At 46.5% G+C, this 21,258-nt stretch overlaps 1 protein-coding gene across 2 annotated transcripts; it reads left to right on the top strand.

Annotated features, from left to right (window-relative positions):
* Positions 1-8,732: 8,732 nt before the first annotated feature.
* LOC127577382 (tyrosine-protein phosphatase non-receptor type substrate 1-like) lies at positions 8,733-20,858 on the top strand. Of its 2 annotated transcripts, XR_007957364.1 has the most exons (7): positions 8,733-8,800; positions 9,051-9,362; positions 10,925-11,230; positions 14,754-14,851; positions 19,954-20,008; positions 20,149-20,261; positions 20,484-20,858. XR_007957364.1 is itself a non-coding variant. In XM_052028552.1 (6 exons), exons 1-6 carry the CDS (start codon positions 8,746-8,748, stop codon positions 20,199-20,201), a joined length of 879 nt encoding a protein of 292 aa, XP_051884512.1. In that variant the 5' UTR covers positions 8,733-8,745; the 3' UTR covers positions 20,202-20,858. The 2 variants fall into 2 exon arrangements, 1 of the variants encoding a protein (XP_051884512.1); XM_052028552.1 differs by having other exon boundaries at positions 20,149-20,858.
* Positions 20,859-21,258: the final 400 nt, after the last annotated feature.

The following is a 21,258-nucleotide window of genomic DNA, read 5'->3' as shown; positions in this document are numbered from 1 at the left end:
GGAGCATAATGTGTTAGGTGCATTCAGGAGGGTTTCTTAAATCAATATGTAGATAGTCCAATGAGAGGAGGGGCCATACTAGACCTGGTGTTGGGAAATGAGCCTGGTCAGGTGACTAACCTTTCAGTAGGAGAACAGTTATTGGACAGTGACCACAAATCCATAAGTTTTAAGGTAGCTGTAGAAAAGGATAATTATGGACCTTGCGGGAGAATATAAGATTGGAGCAGGTCAAATGACAAGAGTATTAGGTAAGAAAGACGGAAAGTTAATCAGGAACAGCTGCCTTTGGGCAAGTCCACATTTGGCATGTGGAAGGTGCTTGAGGACCAACTGCACAGAGCACAGGACAGGTAAGTTCCAGTCAGAAGAAAGGACAAGGATGGCAGGGTAAGAGAACCTTGGATGACGAGAGAGGTGGTGAACTTAGTCAAGAAGGAAAAGAAAGCGTATGGAAGATTTAGGAAGCTAAAATCAAACGGAGACCTTGAGGATTATAAAGGAGCCAGAAAAGAGTTCAAGAAGGGAATGGGGAGAGCTGGTGTGGGGGGTGGGGGGGTCAATAAAAGTTCCCGACCGGTTGGATTAAAGAGAATCCCAAGGCGTTTTATACATACGTCAAGAGCAAGAGGATAACGAAGGAGAGGGTAGGACCACTCAAGGATAAAGGAGGGAAAATGTGGTTGGAGGCGGAGGATGTAGGTGAGGTCCTAAATGAGTGTTTTGCATCAGTATTTAACAAGGAAAAGGATGTGAGGATAGGGAGATCAGCGTGGAGCGTACCGATATGCTGGGGCATTTTGAGATAAAGAAGGAAGTAGCGTTAGGTCTGTTAAAGAGCATTAAGATGGATAAGTCCCCAGGGTCTGATAGGATATAACCCAGATTATTGAGAAAGGCAAAGAGATCAGATTCCTGAGGCCTTAACCAAGATCTTCGTGCCCTCGCTAGCTACACGTGAGTTCCCGGAGGACTGGCAAATAGCCAATATTCTTACATTATTCAAGAAGGGAAATAGGAATAATCCTGGGAACTATAGAACAGTGAGTCTCATGTCAGTGGTAGGGAAGCTACTGAAGAGGATACTTTGGGAGGGCGTTATTCTGGCTGGAGGTCTGTGACTAGTTGTGTTCCGCAGGGATCGGTGCTGGGCCTCTCTTCTTTGTAATATGTATAAATGATTTGGATGCAATTGCAGATGAGTTGCTTGGTACGTTTGCAGACGACACAAAAAATGTTGTTATGGACAGTGTAGAGGGCGGTCAAAGGATAGAGCAGAATATAGATCAGTTACAGATTTGAGCGGGGAAATGGCAGATGGAGTTTAATCCGGGAAAGTGTGAGTTGTTGCATTTTGGGAGGTCAAATGTAAGGGTAGAGTATACAGTTAAATGGCAGGACCCTTACAGCATTGATATACAGAGGGCAGGACCCTTAACAGCATTGGTGTACAAGTCCATAGCTCACAAAAGTGGCCACGTAAGTAAATAGGGAGGTAAAGAAGGCGTATGACACGCTTGCCTTCATTGGTTAAGGCATTAAGTATGAGAGTCAGGAAGTCATGTTACAAATAAATTTTTTGTTGGTCCGCACTTGGGGTATTGTGTACAATTCTGTTTGCCCATTGCTGGAAGGATGTGGAGGTTTTGGAGAGAGGACTGAGTTCTACCCATATTGCCTCAGTGGATGACCCCTCTAGGATGTCCACTTTAAGTGCCACTGTGACATTCTCTCTGATCAGTAATGCAGCTCACCCACCTCTTTTACATCCCTATCGCATCTGAAGCATCTATCGCATCTGAAGCATCTGAATCCTGGAGAGTTGAGCTGTCCTTCTCTCCACCAAGTCTCTACAATGTTTACCACATCGTGGTCCCATGTACTAATCCACGCCCAAGGTGCACTTGACTTACCCATAGTACCCCAAACATTGAAATAAATACAGTTCAGCCCATCAGCCCCACCACGTTCATTAACCTGGCCCTGCCCGTCCTTCCCTTCAGTTTTACTTGACTAAACCTCTGCCTTCCTCTCAATTCCTCCTCTTGCTGCCCTACTACTCTGGATGAGCATTTGGAAAACCAGGGCCGAACTGGAGACAGTCAGCACGGCTTTGTGCAGGGAAAATCGTGCCTTACTAACTTGATGGAGTTTTTCGAGGAGGTGACGAATGTGATTAAAGAAGGGAGAAAAGTGAATGTTGTCTACATGGATTTTAGTAAAGAGTTTGACAAGGTCCCTCATGGTAGACTCATCCAGATGGAGATGCATGGCATCCAGGCTGATTTGGCCGTTTGTATTCGGAATTGGTTTACTCACCGAAGACAGAGGGTAGTGGTCGATGAGACTTATTCTGGCTGCAGGTCCGTGATTCGAAGTGTTCCACGGGGATCCGAACTGGGAGCGTTGCTGTTTGTGATATATGTAAATAACCTGGATAAAAATGGGTGGGTTAGTAAATTCACAGATTATACAAATATTGGTGGTGTTGTGGATAACGTAGGAAGTTGCCAATGGATGTAGTGGGATATAGATCAGTTGCAAATATGGCCGGAGAAATTGCAAATGAAGATTCATCTGGCCAAATGTGAGATGTTGCACTTTGGGACAGTACACCGTTCATGGCAAGACCCCTAATAGTGTTGATGTACAGAGGGATCTTGGTCTGCAAGTACATAGCTCCATGAAAGTGACAACTCAAGTAGACTGGGTGTAAAGAAAGCATTTGACATGGTTGCCTTCATTGGTCGGGGTACTGAGTATAAAAGTCGAGAGGTTATGTTGCAGCTGTATAAAACTTTGGTGAGGCCACATTTAGAAAATTGTGTGCAGTTCTGGTTGCTGCATTACAGAAAATATGTGAAGGCTTTGGAGAGGGTGCAAAGGAGGTTTACCGGGACGTTGCCTGGATTAGAGAGTATTAGTTCGAAGGAGAGATTGGACAAAATTGAATTGCTTTCACTGGAGCGTAAGTAGCTGAGAGGAGACAATGGACATTTATAAAATGATGAGAGGCATAGATATGGTAGAAAATCGGAGTTGTTTTTCCCCCAGGGCAGAAATGTCAAATACTAGAAGGCATAGCTTTAAGCTGAGAACGAAAAAGTTTAAAGTATATCTGCGGGGCAAGTTATTTACACAGAGAGTGGTAATTGTCTGGAAAGCGCTGTCAGGGGTAGTAGTGGGAAGAGACACATCAGTGGCGTTTAAGACGCTGTTAGACAACTCCCTGCCATGGAAGAGAGACCAACGATTCACGTACCTGAAGCCCACCCTCATGCACCCGCTCCCTATCGCTGCATTTAACTGTATTTCTGGCATCGCTCACCCGTGGCATGGAGAGTAGTCTTGAGATTACAACCCTTGAGGTCTTGTTGCTCAACTTACTGCCCAACACCAAATGCTCTTTGCAGGACCTCATCGCTGTTCCTACCTATGTCGTAAATACCCATATTACAGCTGCCCAACTCTCCCCCTTCAGAGTGTCCTCTGCTCACTCAGAAACATCTTTGAGCCCGGAAAAAGGGAGGCAACACAATCTTTCTGTACATCAATGCTCCTCAGCGATTGACATTCATGACATTACTGTTCACAGGCCTCCAGTTAGCATAACACCCCTCTACCATTACCCTCTGTAGCCAAGCCAATCTTGCATTCAATCTACCAAGTGTCCATGGATCCCCTGTGCCTTAATCTTCTGGGTCAGCCTACCACGAGGAAGCTTGTCAAAAGCTTTATGAAGTCCATACACACACTGTCCTACCCTCGTCAATTACCTTCATCGCCTACTCAAACACCTCAATCAAGTTTTTAAGACATGATGTCGCCTGTATAAAGCCATGCTGATTATCCCTAATGTCTAAACCTTACAAAATGTGAATATTCTCCAGTAATTTCTCTACCACTGATGTGAGGTTCACTGTCCTATAATTTCCTGATTTGTCTCCATTGCACTCAAACTGTCGCCTTTAACTAAAGATCTCTGCTGAGACCCCAGCAATCTCCTCTCTTGTCTGCTTCAGTAACCCGGGATAGATCCCATCAGGCTCTGAGGACTTATTCACATTAATATTCTTTAAAAGCTCCAACACCTCCTCCTCCTTGATATCAACATGTCCTGGTACATCAACATACCCCTTCCTCATCTCACTATCTTCCATGTCTTCCTTGCTGAATACCAATACGAAGTACTCGTTTAGTTCCTCGCCCACTTCCACTGACAGTAGCCATAAAATGGCTGGTCCTAACCCTCTCCCTAGCGACCTTCTTGTTGTAATGTATATTTTAAAGCGCCTTGGGATTCCCTATCATCCGACTCACCAAAGACATTTCATGGCCTCTTTCAACACTCCTGATTCCTAATTCCTGCTTGTTCTATCCCGTTTCCCTTATACTCCTGAAAGACACTGCCCGATTTCAGCTTCTTTATGTTTGCTTCCTTTTCCTTTTTGACTAAATTTGTAACATCTCTTGTCATCCACGGTTCCCAAACCCTGCCATCCTTGCCTTTCTTCCACAAAGGGAAGTGTTGGTCCTGAATTCTGACCGGTTGGCCTTTAAATGACTCCTACATGTCAGAAGTGGACTTGCCCAATAACAGTTGCTCCCAATCTACTCTTCCCAGCTCCTGCCTAATACGTTCTACAACATAGAGCACTACAGCACTGTAACAGGCCCTTCGGCCCGCAATATCTGCGCTGAACACGATGCTGAATTAAACTATATCTCTTTTTCTTGCACATGATCCATATTCCTCTATTCCTTACTTATTCATGTGTCTATCCAACAACCTCTTAAATGTCTCTATCATATATGCTTCCACGACTCCCCCTGGCAGCCCGTTCCAGGCACCAAGCACTCTTATGTAAAAAACTTGCCCTGCACAACTTCTTTAACTCCCCCCCCCCCCCCCACCCACCTTAAATGTATGTCCTCTTGTATTAGATATTCCGATATTGGGGGGGAAAGATACCGGCTGTCTACTCTATCTATGCCTCTCATAATTTTATAAACTTCTATCACGTCTTCCCCCCTCCCCCCCCCCCCCAGCATCCGATGCTCCAGAGAAAACAACCCAAGTCTGCCTAACCTCTCCTGATAGCACATACCCTCTAATCCAGGCAGCATCCTGGTAAACCTTTTCTTTTCCTTTCTCCAAAGCATCCACATCCTTCCTGCAATGGGGCAAACATAATTGCACACAATACCCCAAGTACGGGCCAACAAAAATTTTATTTGTAACATGACTTCCTGACTCTCATACTTAATGCCCCGACCAATGAAGGCAAGCGTGTCATAAGCCTTCTTTGTCTCCCTATTCACTGACATGGCCACTTTTGTGAACTATGGACCTGGACCCCAATGCTGTTAAGGGTCCTGCCTTCTGTATATCAATGCTGTAAGGGTCCTGCCATTTAACTGTATACTTTACCCTTACATTTGATCTCCCAAAACGCAACAACTTACACTTTCCCAAATTAAACTCCATCTGCCATTTCTCTGCTCATATCTGTAACTGATCTATATTCTGCTCTATCCTTTGACTGCCCTCTACACTGTCCACAACAATGCCAATCTTTGTGTCGTCTGCAAACTTACCAACCAACCCATCTGCGTTTGCATCCAAATCATTTATACACATTACAAAGAATAGAATCCCAGCACTGATCCCTGCGGAACACAACTAGTCACAGACCTCCAGCCAGAATAACGTCCTGCCAATCATTACCTGCTGTCTGGTATGGGCAAGCCAATTCTGAATCCAAAATTAGCTTTGCCCAATCTAGCACTTTACCCCCCAAGTCCAGTCTGATCCTCAACCATAACTACCTGAAAACTCACAGAGTTATGATCGCTGTTCCCAAAATGCTCTCCCACTGAAACTCCAATCACTTGGCCGGGCTCATTTCCCAATTCAAAGTCTAGTATAGCCCCTTCCCTGGTTAGATTATCTGCATGAGGTGTCAAGAAAACGCTCCTGGATGCAACGAACAAATTCTGCCCCATCTAAGCCTTCGACGCTCAGGGAGTACTGGTCGATAATGGGAAAGTTAAAGTCATCCATTACAACTACCCGTGTTGCCTTTATACCTTTCCATATTCTGCATACATATCCGTTCCTCTATCTCCCATTGGCTATTGAGAGGCCTATAGTATAACCCTGCCATAGTGATTGCGCCTTTCTTATTGCTGAGTTCTACCCATATTGCCTCAGTGGATGACCCCTCTAGGATGTCCACTCTAAGTGCCACTGTGACATTCTCTCTGATCAGTAATGCAACTCCCCCACCTCTTTTACATCCCTGTCGCATCTGAAGCATCTGTCGCATCTGAAACCGCTGGATCCTGGAGAGTTGAGCTGTCCTTCTCTCCACCAAGTCTCCACAATGTTTACCACATCATGGTTCCATGTACTAATTCATGCCCTGGGTGCATTTGACTTAACCATAATACTCCAAACATTGAAATAAATACAGTTCAGCCCATCAGCCCCACCACGTTCATTAACCTGGCCCTTCCCGTCCTTTCCTTCACTCTTACTTGACCAAACCTCTGCCTTCCTCTCAATTCCTCCTCTTGCTGCCCTACTGCTCTGGATCCCAACCCCCTGCCACGCTTGATTAAACCCTCATGAGAAGCACTAGCGAACCACCCTGCGAGGATATTGGTACCCGTGCAGCTTCGGTGCAACACGTCCTTTTTGTACAGGTCCCTGTCTTGGAAGAGTGTCCAATGTATCTGAAGCCTTCTCTCCCCTTTCAGCTCCTTATCTCTGTACTTAACAGCTTCCTATATCTTGCCTCGCAAGTACGTGGCACAGGGAATAATCCTGAGATTACAACCCAAGTGTCCTTCTTTATAATTTACTGCCCAACTCTCTAAATGTTCTTTGCAGAACCTTATCTCTCTTTCTGCCTCTGTCAATGGTACCAATCAGTACCACGACCTCTGGATGCTCTCTCTCTCTCTCCCCCCCCCCCCACCTTTCAGAGTGTCCTGTACCCACTCCAAGTCATGATTGGCCCTGGCATCATGGAGGCAACACACCGTCCCAGAGTCTTTTTCGCAGCCATGGAAACATCTTTCTGTACCCCTGACTAAAGAGTCCCCTGTCACTATTGCACACCTCGTCCTTCACTTATGCTGCTGTACAACAGAGCCACTCGTTATGCCACTGATCTGGCTGCTGCTATTATTTTCTCCTGAGAGGCTATACCTTTAAGTGTATCCAAAACGGTGCACGTATTTGAGAGCAGAACAGCCACAGAAGTCTCCTGCACTACCTGCCCGCCCCTCCCCGTTTATCTGACTGGATCTTTGTTGAGAACACCTCCATGCAACCCCTGCCTATAACACTTTCTGTCTCCTGTATACTCCTCAGTGAGTCCAGCTGCTGCTCCAAATGATTCATCCGTCGGACACTTCCTGCAGACGTCGTTGTCAGGGACACTTGAACACTCCCTGATCTCCAACATCTCACAGGAGGAGAAAACAACTCTACCGACAGCCAAATGTATCCCTTTTAACAACTAGAAGAGTCAGAATCAGGTTTATGACTGATTTATATGAAGTGAATTTGGTTGTTTTGCAGCAGCAGTACAGTGCAAAGGCATAAAATTACTAAAAATTACAAAATAAATAAATAGTTCCAAACGAAGGAATACCAAGGTAGTGTTCTTGGGTTCACGGACCGTTCAGACATCCGATGGTGGAGGGAAAGAAGCTGTCCCTCAATCGTTGAGTGTGGGTCTTCAGGCTCCTGTACCTCCTCCCCGGATGGTAGCAACGAGAAGAATCAACGGATGGTGATGGACGCCGCCTTCTTGAGACACCACTTCTTGAAGATGCCCTTGACGGTGCGGAGGGCTGTGCCCGTGATGGAGCTGGCTGAGTCTACAACCCTCTGCAGCCTTTTGCAATCCTGTGCATTGGAGCCTCCATACCAGGCTGTGATGCAACCAATCAGAATGCTCTCCACCGTATACCTAAAGAAATTTGCAAGAGTCTTTGGTGACATACCGAATCTCCTCAAACTCATAACGAAGTAGAGCCGCTGGCCTGCCTGCTTCCTGATTGAATCAGTGTGTTGGGCCCAGCATAGATGTTGACGTCCAGAATCCTGAAGCTAGAAAAGGAATGCAGAAAAAAACCCTTCCCTGGCCTTAACTTGATGCTGCTAGCCGTCCTCACCGAAGCCCGTCGTTCACCAAACCCGGCACGTTGACCTCAGTAGCAGCACTTCGACCTCAAGGCTGCCCTTCTCAAAATGGCCATCTCAGAAAAAAAAATGACCTGACACTTTGAGGCAGTGCGGGCGGAGTCAGTGAATGTACAAAAGGCGAAGACTGATAAAGAATTGAACTACAAGAGTTCAAGGGGAAATCAGAGAAGAGGCGTTGAGGCCAAGATTGGTTGTTATGAAATCTCGAGAAGCCGATTGACCGAAATCTGCTCTTTCTTGTTCTGTTCTCATTTGTTTATTTCCTCTCTCGGGGTCAAAATTAGAGAAACTGTGGATCCGTGAACTTGTTATTTCCTGACATAATACAGCATCCAACTTCCTGCCCCCATTTCCGCCCACAGCCAATCGGCCTAAGCCTTCATTAAAGGGCACGTATTTCTCGGCTCTGACCTGCGCCTGACCGATGCGATTAAGAATCAGTGTATGAGATATCGAGATGCATTAACGCCTCCTCCCCAGATCTCCTCCTTCCAAGTCAGGTCTGCTTTATTCTCGACGCCGAAATGTTTCTGAAGCGGTCACTTTGGACGATGTATTTCTTTGCCATTTTGAATGCGGGTACACTGTGATTTCTTTGCTGTTTGTTTAATATTCTTGACAAAATACCACACGTGAAGTTTATACCTTGTAGTGGGATGATATAGTGTTCGTAAACTCATTTGTATTGTGTGTGATTTACGAAATGTCAGTAAGTACACAAAACACACTGCGTAATAATTCGTGTATCGAATTTTGAATGTCGTTGGTCAGTGGTTTAAAAAGATTCCCGATCAATGACTAAATCCGATTCTTCACCGTCGATTGACAGATGCGGTGGACGTGTCGGACAAGGCGGATCCGCATATTGTTCAGAAGGTAGTGCTCAGCGGCGTAAACGTTACTTGTCGATGTCCCTTCCCCTTCAATCTAAATCTGTCAAAGATCAGCGTTTACTGGTGGAGAGATGGAAACAAGACCTTTCTGAAGGAAGACAGCAAAAAATTGTTCAGTATAAAGGCAGGCGGCGCCTACCTTCACCTTCTGAATGTCACGGTCGCGGACTCTGGAACGTATTATTGTGTCGCTAAACAAGCGGGACAAACGGTTGGAAAGGGAACGGGAGAGCAAGTTATCGTCCATGGTGAGCGATCTTACAATTAAAAAACGAGGTGTTTTGTTGTGGCCCAATTTCTAATTTTGTTCAAAAAAATTCTTTACGGAATACAAATGTGCAAAACATTGCAACGTTCCACTTGATTAGAAGCGCATTTGTTGGAAAGGCCAGAAGACTGACAAATGCGGTCACTGGGCATTGTCAGCAATGATATTTGATTTCATGTGTACTGCAGATAATGAGTTTAAGGTTGAAAAATAAATCGTGCCTTCAATTTCATTACTGAATGCCGAGGCTGGCGAGAGATAGATAGGTTATTGAGTGGGCAAGGGTCTGGAAGATGGAGGGCAGTGTTGGTAAATGCGAGGTCATCCACTGTGGATGGAAAAATAGGTCAGATTATTATTTAAATGGTGAAAGATTGCATCATTCTGTTGTGCAGAGGGACTTGGGAGTGCTTGTGCATGAATCGCAAAATGCTGGTTTGTAGGTGCAACAGGTTATCAAGAAGGCAAATAGAATGTTGGCCTTCATTACTCGAGGGATTGAGTTTAAGTACAGGGAGGTTATGCTGCAACTCTACAGGGTACTGGTGAGGCCGCACCTGGAGTACTGCGTGCAGTTCTGGTCTCCTTACTTGAAGAAAGATGTACTGGTTTTAGAGGCAGTGCAGAGGATGTTCACTAGTTTGATTCCAGAGATGAGGGGGTCAGCCTATGAGGAGAGATTGAGTCGCTTGGGACTATACTCGTTGGAATTCGGAAGAATGGGAAAGAATCTTACAGAAACATATAAATTTATGAAAGGGGCAGATACGATAGAGGCAGGCAAGTTGTTTCCACTTGTTGGTAAGACTAGAAGTAAGGGACATAGCCTCAAGATTCGGGGGAATTTATTTAGGACGGAGATGAGGAGAAACTGTTTTTCCCAGAGAGTAGTGAATCTGTGGAATCCTCTGCCCAGGGAAGCAGTAGAGACTACGTCATTAAATGTACTTAAGATACAGTTAGATAGATTTTTGCACAGTAGGGGAATTAAGTGTTATGGGGAAAAAGTGGGTAGGTAGAGCTGAGTCCACGGCCGGATCAGCCATGATCTTATTGAATGGCGGAGCAGGGTCGACGGGCCGGATGGCCTCCTCCTGCTCCTATTTCTTGTCATCTTATGTTCTAACCCTTGTGGCTAAACAGAGTATTTTCCGTATTTATACCGAGTCGAGACCTGCCGGGGAAGACCAAACAAACCCCGTAGTCCAGTCAAAGTTTTGAACTCCATTATGTTCAGAGGGAGGAATATCCCCGACGTGAGACCAGCACTACGCCGTTAAATCGCTGAAACCTGCAGGATGATTCGGCCGCTTCAGCAGGAGCAAAAAGACGCCGCAAAAGGAATCCTGTTTGCTGAACACATTGCTGATCTCCCGCTGGCTGAGGGGAGGTTACGTAACTCTAACGAAGAACAGTTTTAAATAGGCTCCCGGTGTAAAAATTATTGCGGAGCTACGGTGCATCGGAGCAGTTGCTAGATAGATTGTGAAATTTATATATATATATATGTAGTTTTATTTTATTATCTTCCTCTTCGTTTAGTTGCCCCCTCTCCTCTGAAGATTGTCTCTATCCGATCGGGAAAGCCTTCACCTGCTTCCCTGAGACTCCAATGCAGGACGGCGGCCTTTTATCCGAAAGAATTTACCCTCACCTGGCATAAAAATGGTACCGAAATCCAATCTGGAATTAGACATCAACAAAATGTAACATCGGAGGGATTATACGAAGTTATCAGTTCTTTAGAGGAGACCGAGCCAATCAAATCAGGCATGGTTTACACATGTCAGGTCCATCACATTTCTCAACTAATTCCAGCAACGGCCAACTACACAGTTCCTAAAGAAGGTAATGTCTTGCACGGGCACCGTGACTGATGTTCCATCGAAGAAAATGCGTTAAATATTAATTAAGAATGTGGGCAATACGTCAGGCAGTCGGTTGCACGTGTTGGTAGTATTTCAATATTGCAGAGTAGTTGGCATGATATTGCGAAATGTCTGAGGACGAGCACTGGTAACCGCCAGTGAGGACTGGAGGTGACATTGGGGCAGTACAAAGCCATTACAATCCTCAGCAATAAACAGCCCGAGATCAGCAGCCGCAACCAGATATCTGGGCGCTCTTCCTCACGACAGCGGTAACTAGGGGAATGTTCAGTTGGTGAAGGTTCCCAACACAGAGAATCAGAAATTAGGTTGTAAAAGTGATAATAGTCATAGAGAAGTACAAAACGGAAACAGGCCCTTCGGCCCACTGAGTCCGTACCAACCATCAACCACCCATTTACACTAATCCTACATTAATCCCATTTTATTCCTTCGACATTCCCGTCAACTACCCCCAGATTCTACCACTCACTTACACGATTTACCGCACCCAACCTTCCTCCTAACCCGCACATTTTTGGGATGCTCAAGGAAACCAGAGTACCCGGAGGAAATGTATGTGTTCGCACGGAGAGGGTGCAAACTCCACACAGGCAGCGCCCGAGGTCAGGATTGAGCCCGACTGGAGCTGTAAGACAGCGTCTCTACTCGCTGCACCACCCTGCCAGTCCCGTTATGTCCTCGCTCAGACTTGTTATGTAACATGCCGTTCAGAACAAGTCCTCCGGACCAATGCATTATTCTCCAAAATGACTCTGTGTGACATTTTGTTTTTCTGAGCAGCCGTTCTCTCGCGGATTTGAAGGAAAACATTCAGTTTGTTTGCTGCTGATTATCCAACCGTTTCAAACACTTTGTTCTCAGGACTCCCATAAGCTGATCTTCTGAAGCGCTGTGTGCTGTGTTATTTTATTCCTTCAGAAGCACATGTGGAAATTATGCTTATGACACACATGCGAGAATCGCAGATGGAATTGAACATGTTCTAGTCGTCTGCAGCACGTCGAGGACATAGGTTTAGGGTAAAGGGGAAGAGATTTAGAGGGAATATGAGGGGGACCTTCTTTCCCCAGGGAGTGGCGAACACCTGGAAGCCATTCCCTGAGAGGGTGGTTGAAGCTGGGTTGTGGACAGCACTTAAGTAGATGAACACTTGAATCTCTTCGTCATAGAGGGCTATGGAAGTGGTGCTGGGTGATGGGATTAATATGGAAAAGTGCCCACTGGTCAGGGTAGAGGATCTGGGCCGAATTTCCTGTTTCCATGCTGTACAATTCCATGTTTTTTATGTGGAAAATTGCCCAGGTACATCCTGTTTACAGAAAGTGTTGCGATTTACCCAATCACTCTGTTCGCAATCATCAGCAAAGCGGTGGAAGGTGTCATTGACGGTGCGACCAAGTGGTCCCTGCTCTCCAATAACCTGCTCACTGCTGCCCAGTTTATGTTTCACCACGACCACTTTGATCCAGATCTCAACGTATTCCAGGTGCAAACGTGGGTCTAAATCCCGAATTCCAGAGGTGAGCTAAGAGTGACGACCATTAACATCATTGGCATCAAGAGGAAAGCCCTCCAGTGGGTAGGGTCGTAAAGAGAGCTTTTGGCACTTTGGCCTTCATGAACCAGGGCAGGAGTTGGGATGTTGTGTTGAAGTTGTACAAGACATTAGTGAGGCCGAATTTAGAGTATTGTGTGCAGTTCTGGTCACCTACCTGCAGGAAGGATATCAATAAGCTTGAAAGGATGCAGAGAAAATTTACAAGCATGTTGCCGGGACTTGAGGGCGAGACTGAGGGAAAGGTTGAATAGGTTAGGAGGTTATTCCCTGGAGCGTAGGAGATTGAGGGGAGATCTTACATAGGTATCCAAAATTATGGGGTATGGATAGGGTGAATACACACAGGCGTTTTCCCCTCAGGGTGGGTGAGACTAGAACTAGAGGGCATAGGTCTAGGGTGAAAGGTAAAATATTTAAGGGGAATCCGAGGGGGAACCTCTTCACTTAGGGGATGGTGCGGATGTGGAACTAGCTGCCAGTGGAGTGGTAGATACGGATTCAATTGTTACATTTAAGGGAAGGTTGGATAGGTACATGGATGGGAGGGGTTTGGAGGGATATGGTCCGGGTGCAGGTAGATCAGGTCGGCATGGGCTAGATGGGACAAAGGGCTTGTTTCTATACTGTAGTACTCTATGACTCTATGGATGAAGTCGTACCTCACGCAAAGAAACGTGGTTATGGCTGTTTGTGGTCAGTCATCCCAGCCTTAGGACATCATCAGAGAAGTTCCTCAGGAAAGATTACAAGGCCTATCCAGTTTTCAGGCAGCTGCTCATCAATGATCTTACTTCCATCACAAGATCTGAAGTAGACATATTGCAAATGATAAGATCATGTTCAATTTCATCCACAGTTCCTCAGCGAACCAGTCTGCACCTGGAGACAGCAACAACTGGACAACATTCAGCCGTGGGCTGATGTGCAGAAAGACACTTGCACTATAAAAGCCCCATACAATAACACCAACGAGTCCTGATTTCCTTTCCATTCAATGTCAGCCACCCAGCCACTGGTTCAAACCTGACATCCAGTATTCTATTTCAAATTTGCCATCTGCTGCTGTGCGTGTGTAGAGTTTACACATTCACTGATGGCGTAAGTTTCCTCCTGGAGGTCCAGTTTCCTGTCACATCCCAAAGGAGACCTTGCTGATGGGAAACTGATTCGTGGAGATAGTTGGTAGAGGAATTTGGGGTGTTCGGGTGAGAGAGAGAAAGAGAGAGAGGATTGAAGGGGAAGATGGAACTTATGTGATTGCTCGGAGAGCTAGCATTGGCGATGGGCTGAATGGCCATCTTTGCATTGAGAAATGTAAGTGGGTGTCTCATCTTCTGACATTGCAAATCCTTTACACCAGTAAGGACCAGGATAGAATATTCTCCACTTGCCTGATGAGCACAGCTCCAGCGACTCTGAAGAAGCTCGACGCCATCCAGGACAAAGCAGTCAGCTTGATGGATGCCCCATCCACCAACCTAAGCATGCATTCCTTCCACCGCCGGCGCGATTTAACTGCAGTGTGTACAATGTACTCACTACTTCGATAGCACTTCCCAAGTGAGCCACCTTCCCGTTGCTTCGTGGTTATTGGGCGTGAACTCTGGAACTTGGTCCCCAACACCACTGTTGGAACACCTTCACCAGAAGGACTGCACCGGTACAGGAAGGTGGCTCACCGCAAGCCCCCCCCCCCCCACCTCCTCAGGGGCAACTGGTTATGGGCAATAAATGCTGACCTTGCCAGCCATGCCCAGATCCCGAAAACAATGAATAAAACAGACAATGTCTGCTGGGGCCGGGTCGGGTCCGAAAAAAAGACAGTAAGTGCTCGACCCAATGTTATCAGCGACCAGATCTCTTGTGTATGTTCGTTCTACGTGCCTCTGTTCCTCACGTTGATGTTATATTCCTCCCACAGCTGTTTATTCTGCGGTCGGCCTTGGTTGGATTGTGCGGGGTGCCGTGGCTGCGACTCTAATTCAAGTGTGGGCTGTAATCATTTATTTCGTTTGCAAGGTATGACTTCTGAGAAATTCTGGATCAATCAGTCTCTAACAATTCATCAAAACAAGCCATTCAAAGAGCAAGGAAGTAGCGGTCAGATCGCAGCAAACAGCTGAGATGTTCAAGGGGTGGTTATAGATAAGGTCTTACCGGGAACAAAAGGGAGGCTTAATGTACAACCCAAGTAACAATTGGTCAGAAAATATGTTCAAGCATCTCTCTTGTTCTAATTCAGATGGCTCACTGCGAATTCAGCGGCCTTGTAACTGAAGTTTACTGACCTTATTGACAAAGATGTGCATCCCCATATGTGAGGTTCACAAATGCCATAATGTTTGTCAGATTATACCTCAGAGAACTGATGTGCACCGGTTTAATATCCCTGAAAACGTTAATCTTTCTAACCCGGAGCAAACGAGATTACATTTGGTTTGTTGCTGTGGTGAGGACCGGTAATGACACACCGTTCCCGCTGCTTAATTGTCACTTTGTCTCACTCGAGACGCAATGAATTTGATCAAACCGTCCCCATAAGCCTCGGATAAGATGGTCTAACTTTGGCTTTATTTTTTTGCGGAGAAATAACGTGTTTTAAAGATGTCCAGATTTATAAAAGGCCTAATTATAAAGAGCGGCGTGGTGGTGCGGTGGTGGAGGTGCTGTCTCAAAGCTCCAACGAGCCGGTTTCTATCCTGACTTCGGGCGCTGTCTGTGTGGAGTTTGTACGTTCTCCCTGTAACAATGTGGGTTTCCTCTGGGTGTTCAGGTTTCCTCCCACATCTCAAAGAACTGTAGGTTGATGAGTCAGTTTGGCCCGTTGTAAATTACCCCTAGTGTAGATAAGTAATAGGATGTTCGGGGTGCTGTGGGAAGAGGGGAGAGCTGATGGGAATGCGGGAAGGAGCAGGCAATGTAAATGAGATTAGTGTGGGATTGGTGTGAATGGTGGTTGAGGGTCGGCGCGGCGTCAGCAGGCCGAAGGGCCTGTATTTGCTGCTTTAGTTCAGGCGACCCTCTGCTCAGGGGCGGGGGTGGACAGGAGGTGGAGTCGCTGTTGCTTCAATACTACACTAAATTTCCTGATTGCTTACACACGAGATCCATCGGCTTCGTTGTTTGTCTTCGCCATTTCACCTACAGCGGACTGTTTAACATGTGTTCTAGGTCCTCTTCGGCCCCTAAACCCAGCCGTGATTGGTAGTCTATCTGTTCCCACCGCAATTAACCTCCGGCGTTTCTGCTTTGTTGTACTCAAAACTGGAGTTCCGGTTACAATGTGTGACTAACTCTTTCCCAAATGTCTGCGTTCTCTGCCACACAGCCTCTGCCGTCCCTCGTCCGTTCACCACCGATAGGCAGCATTAAGCTGGGTCACCCGCTGCGGCGGGAGTAGAAGTTCAGGCACGCTCTCGATAACCAACTGACTCCGTCACTGAGCGTGTTGCTTCTGAAACTGTTGTTCCCAGCGCTGAATATTCAGGTCCAGGCTTTCTGCGAATAATGCCAGCGTGAATGGCGAACGGATCAAGCATCTGTAATCTATTTTTCTGATGTCTAATAATTCCTTCTTGGCCTCACCCACTCCCGGTCAGAGAGGTACCCATGGCATGTAATCTCCAGAAACAGGAATCATTACCCGGACGCACTTGTTTACATGTTAACGGGGAAGGAAGCCGAGAGTCAGATCCAAATCTACTTTCCCAACAGGATCAACGACGTACTCGCCTCTACTCCTTCACCCTGTGACATCCCTCTTACACACCCTTACACTGACCAATCGCAGATCGAAGCTTATTCTCCCGAACATCTCTTCTGGCACCACATTTTATCGAATTTACATCTTCCCGAGCCCTGGAATCCGCACAAGATCCGCGTCCATGACTGATGTCGGGTGATCGACCTGCAACCTCAACTGTGTTTCTCTCCCCACAGGTGCTGAGTATTTGCCATGGATTCTGATTTTATTTCAGATTTCCAGCACCTGCGGTTTATTTTTCTGGTCTCTAGTGACCATCCTTGGCCTCAGCCACCCCACGTTATCACTCTCAGGTGATACCCTGTCATTCGCTCCTCGCTCTCTCTTGGAAGTTACGGCTTTTGGCATAAAGAAGTCTCGCTTTCGAACTTAACTGCAAAATGTTCCTAAACTCCCTCTGATCCATCCGCATGAAGCCCCAGAGTCGTAGAGTGAAACGCACAGAAAAAAGGCCCTTCGGACCACAAGTCCATGCTCCCCGCAATAACTATCTACATCCATCCCATTTACCCGCCTTGGCGACTCAAGGCTTCTTAATTTTTAGTTGTATTTATTTCTTTTTCTTCAGCTGCCTTGGTTTTCCGTGCTTTTGAGTAATTTTCATTAAGATGTTCATTAAGATTCCATGGAGACTTGGCTGCGTGCATTCGGATTGGGCTCGCCCATAGAAGACAGAGAGCAGTAGGAGATAGAGATTACTCTGCCTGGAGGCCGGTGACCAGTGGTGTTCCGCAAGGATCTGTTGTGGGACCCCTGCCCCTTGTGATTTTTATAAATAACTTGGATGGGGAAATAGACGGATTAGTAAATTTGCAGATGACACGAAGGTTGGGGGTGTTGTGGGTGGTGCAGAATGCTGTTGAGGGTTACAACGGGATGCAGAGCTGGGCTGAGAAGTGGCAGATGGCGTTCAATCCGTAGAAGTGTGAAGTGATGCACTTTGGAAGAACGAACTGGAAGGCGGAGTTGAAGATTAATGGCAGGATTCTGAGCAGTGTGGAGGAACACAGGGATCTTGGGGTCCAAGTCCATAGATCCCTCAAGGTTTCCGCACAAGTTGATCGGGTGGTTAAGAATGCGTATGGCGTGTTGGCCTTCATTAGTAGGGGGACTGAGTTCAAGAGCCACGAGGTAATGTTGCAGCTCTATAAAACTGGTTACACCACATTTAAAATGTTGTTTTCACTTCTGGGCGCCTCATTATAGGAAGGATGTGGAAGCTTTGGGGAGGGTGCAGAGGAGATTTACCAGGATGCTGCCTGGATTAGACAACATGTCTTATGACGAAAGGTTGAGCAAGCGAGGGTTTTTCTTTTTGGAGCGACGCGGGATGAGAGGCGACTTGACAGAGGTGTACAAGATTGAGAGGCATAGATAGAGTGGACAGCCAGCACCTTTTCCCCAGGACGGCAATGGCCAATACCAGAGGACATTAATTTAAGGTCAGAGGAGAAAAGTTTAGGGAAGATGTCAGAGGTAGTTTTTTAACACAGAGAGTGGCAGGTGCCTGGAACGCACTGCCGAGGGTGTTGGTGGAGGCTGATACAATGAGGAAATTTTAAAGACTCTTAGACAGGCACATGGATGTCGGAAAAGTGGAGGGTTATGGGCTGTGTAGGAGGAAAGGGTTAGATTGATCATGGAATAGGTGTTTATAAAGGTCGGCACAACATCATGGGCCGAAGGTCCCGTAGTGTGCTGTACTGTTCTGTGTTCTATGTTCCATGTAAGATCTTACAATTTTTTTTACGATTCCATCACGACAGCCCAGAGATGCGTCATTTTCTGATGTTAAGTTGGCACTGTGTGTTCCACTAACACTGTTTTTAAAAGCCCCAAAGTCATTGCGATTTTCTAGAGCCGTTTAAAGCAAAGTCCCTCGAGCTCCCATGGGTGAAGCCACTCGCAGGGATGATCCCTGGAATGAAAGGCTTAACATATGAGGAGCGTTTGATGTCTCTGGCCCTGTACTCGCTGGAGTAGGGAAGGATGGGGGGTGGGGGGGGTGGAGAGGGGGGAGAGATTTCATTGAAACCTACCGGATACTGAAAGGCCTGGATAGAACGGACGTGGGGAGGATGTTTCCATCAGCAGGAGAGTCCAGGATCCGAGGGCACAGCCTCAGAATAAAGAGACTTCCTTTTGGAACTGAGATGAGGAGGAATTTCTTCAGCCAGGGGGTGGTGAATCTGTGGAATTCGTTGCCACAGAGTGTTGTGAAGGCCAAGTCATTGGGCGTATTTAAGGCAGAGAGTGATAGGTTCTTTATTGGTGAGGGGGGTGGGGCGTTAGGGGTAACATGGAGAAGGCAGGAGAATGGGGTTTATAACTTCGCCATGACTGAATGGGTGGAGCAGACTCAATGGGCCGAAAGGCCTAATTCTTCTCCTATAAATCATGGTCTTATGGTCTCAGAAACAGCCTGGTGCTGCTGAAACGCTGCTCTTTATATTGTCACGGCTGCGTGGACTCAGCTCCAACCTCCGCCAGCCTCTCAAGAGGTGAATAACAGCGGCAGTGGCCCATCACTTCCGTGGTCTGCGCCCCCGATTCCCCAGGGGCCGGAGTGTGTTCCCAGCTTTGGTGAGAGGGCTCTAGAGAGACCGGTCAGAGCACGGAGGTGGATTCAGACCGGCTGATGGAAATGTAGGAAAGGTAGCTGATGAAATTCAGTGCTGAGAATTGTCAAATGTACGAGGAATGATTAAGCCGTCCGAGACTGAAAATCACAAATCTAAAAGGGGGTAAAATAGCAGTGATTTGTGGTTATGTATGCATAGCTCATTGAAAGTGGTTAAAAAGATCCAAAGTTCAAGGCTTTACAGATAGCGGCTCAGAGTACAAGAACAAAAAAGTGATCACAAGGCATCATATCAGACTGTTTCTACCACATCTGAGGGACGTGCAGTTCTGTGCGCCACATTTAAGGCAAGTTGCGGAGGCTTTGGAGAAGGTGAAGTAAAGTTTTACTGAAGTGTTGCCGGAGTGAGTGACTTCACATATTCGAACAAACTGGAAAAGCCGCGGCGATTCTTCTTGGAAAAGAGGAGATAGTGAAGAGATTTGATTTGACATCTTGAAGAGCGAAAGGTAGAACAGAAAAAGAGAGTCTATTCTCAATGACTGAGGGGTCTAGAATAGCGGATGTAAAATGAAGGCATTTGGCAAAATAAAAGTTGCACAGGGACATCTATTTTTGCACAAGGGGTTGCGGTCTGGGAGGCACTGCCAGAGTAATATTGGAGGCACATTCAATTGTTGTGTTCAATGTTAGATAGAGCTGGTACAGACTCAATGGGCTGCTTCTGTGCTATTAGCATTCTGTGAATCTGATGGTTAAATTATCCCCTGCACACAGGGTAATACGAAGGACAGCCGGGCTGCTGGAAAACGCGGAACTTCATTACGGCCAGGTAACACGCTGATTTGATGCAGTCTCGCTGTTAAATCCAGTGTTCCTCTCCTCATATGTTTGCAGTCATGAGTGGCGTCATCAGCCCTCTGCCTGAAATGCAACAGCACGTTCAGACCTATCTCTGTTTCCCCAATGCAGCCGTGAGCAGCAAACTGGGAACTGCGGTGGGATCTCAGCAGCAGAGGCCGTAACGACCCTCAGGCGTGGAAGCTTGGAATAAGCCTGTCCCTGGCCTGACCGGGAAGTTTCACGTAAATGCCGTCACTAGTGGCTAACTTACCAAATCGGTGCCTGATTAACGTGGATTTCAATGCCATGAATGTAACATCTTGCATATTCTTCAGTAAAACACGATTTAAGTCAGCTAAGCGTGACTTAAGCTCCGCACTGTGTCAGCTAAACTTTGCCGATTTAATCGTGATATTTTGCTAGTTGTATTCTTTCGATTTTTCTCAGTGCGTTTTGAATTTCAGGCCTGGAGCTGAAACACATACCACTGGATTGAGAGATCGTTAAATGACACAGTAACCGAGTACTTACTCAATGCGTGGATGGAGTCATGGTGATACCTTGTCCTGGGACTGGTCTTCGTGGCTTCTAAGGGCGTGTTCAGTGGAATCCAATAAAACACATCCCCACACACTTAGGGGGCAGATGTGATCGTGAGTAACAGTCCGCCAACCAGCAGAATATCTCAATTTTTACCATTTAAGGATGAGAGACGTTATTTTCTTTAAGCTAATTTTTATTCTGGATAAACCAAATATCATTGTGACCCCTGAACCGCGAAGCCTGAGAACGAAATCTGTCTTTCATTTGATGTAAAAATGATCCAATTGTCCAATAAATTGAAAATAGAAGAATTACTTAATGACAAGCGAATCGGTTGCAAAGTTTATTCAGATCTGAGGACGCTTATGAATGCATTCGCCAAAATGTGTAACTTGAAAACGTGATAAACATCCAGAAATTACTCATCCGACTTCACAAGTCGGAATACACACCAACCAAGAACATGTCCATGCCAGGTGGGATTGGATCTGCTTGGCATCGGGTTTCTGAAAGGCAGATCTCCGAATGCCAGGTTCCCTGGGTCGTGTAGTGAGGCGCTGAAAGTGCTGCTCTGCTCTCAGCAACCCATTTCCTCTTGGGGAACTGTCAGCTCACATCTGCGGCAGATGCAGGCAGCTCCTGAACAGATGCACCGCTGCACAAGCGATGGCCCTCCGGCTCTTGTGACCGTGGATG

The sequence above is a fragment of the Pristis pectinata genome, chromosome 13 (genome assembly GCF_009764475.1).
Source record: "Pristis pectinata isolate sPriPec2 chromosome 13, sPriPec2.1.pri, whole genome shotgun sequence".
In the NCBI taxonomy this organism is placed as follows: Eukaryota; Metazoa; Chordata; class Chondrichthyes; order Rhinopristiformes; family Pristidae; genus Pristis; species Pristis pectinata.
Note: the sequence above shows the minus strand (reverse complement) of the source record. Positions and strands in the feature narration are given on the sequence as shown.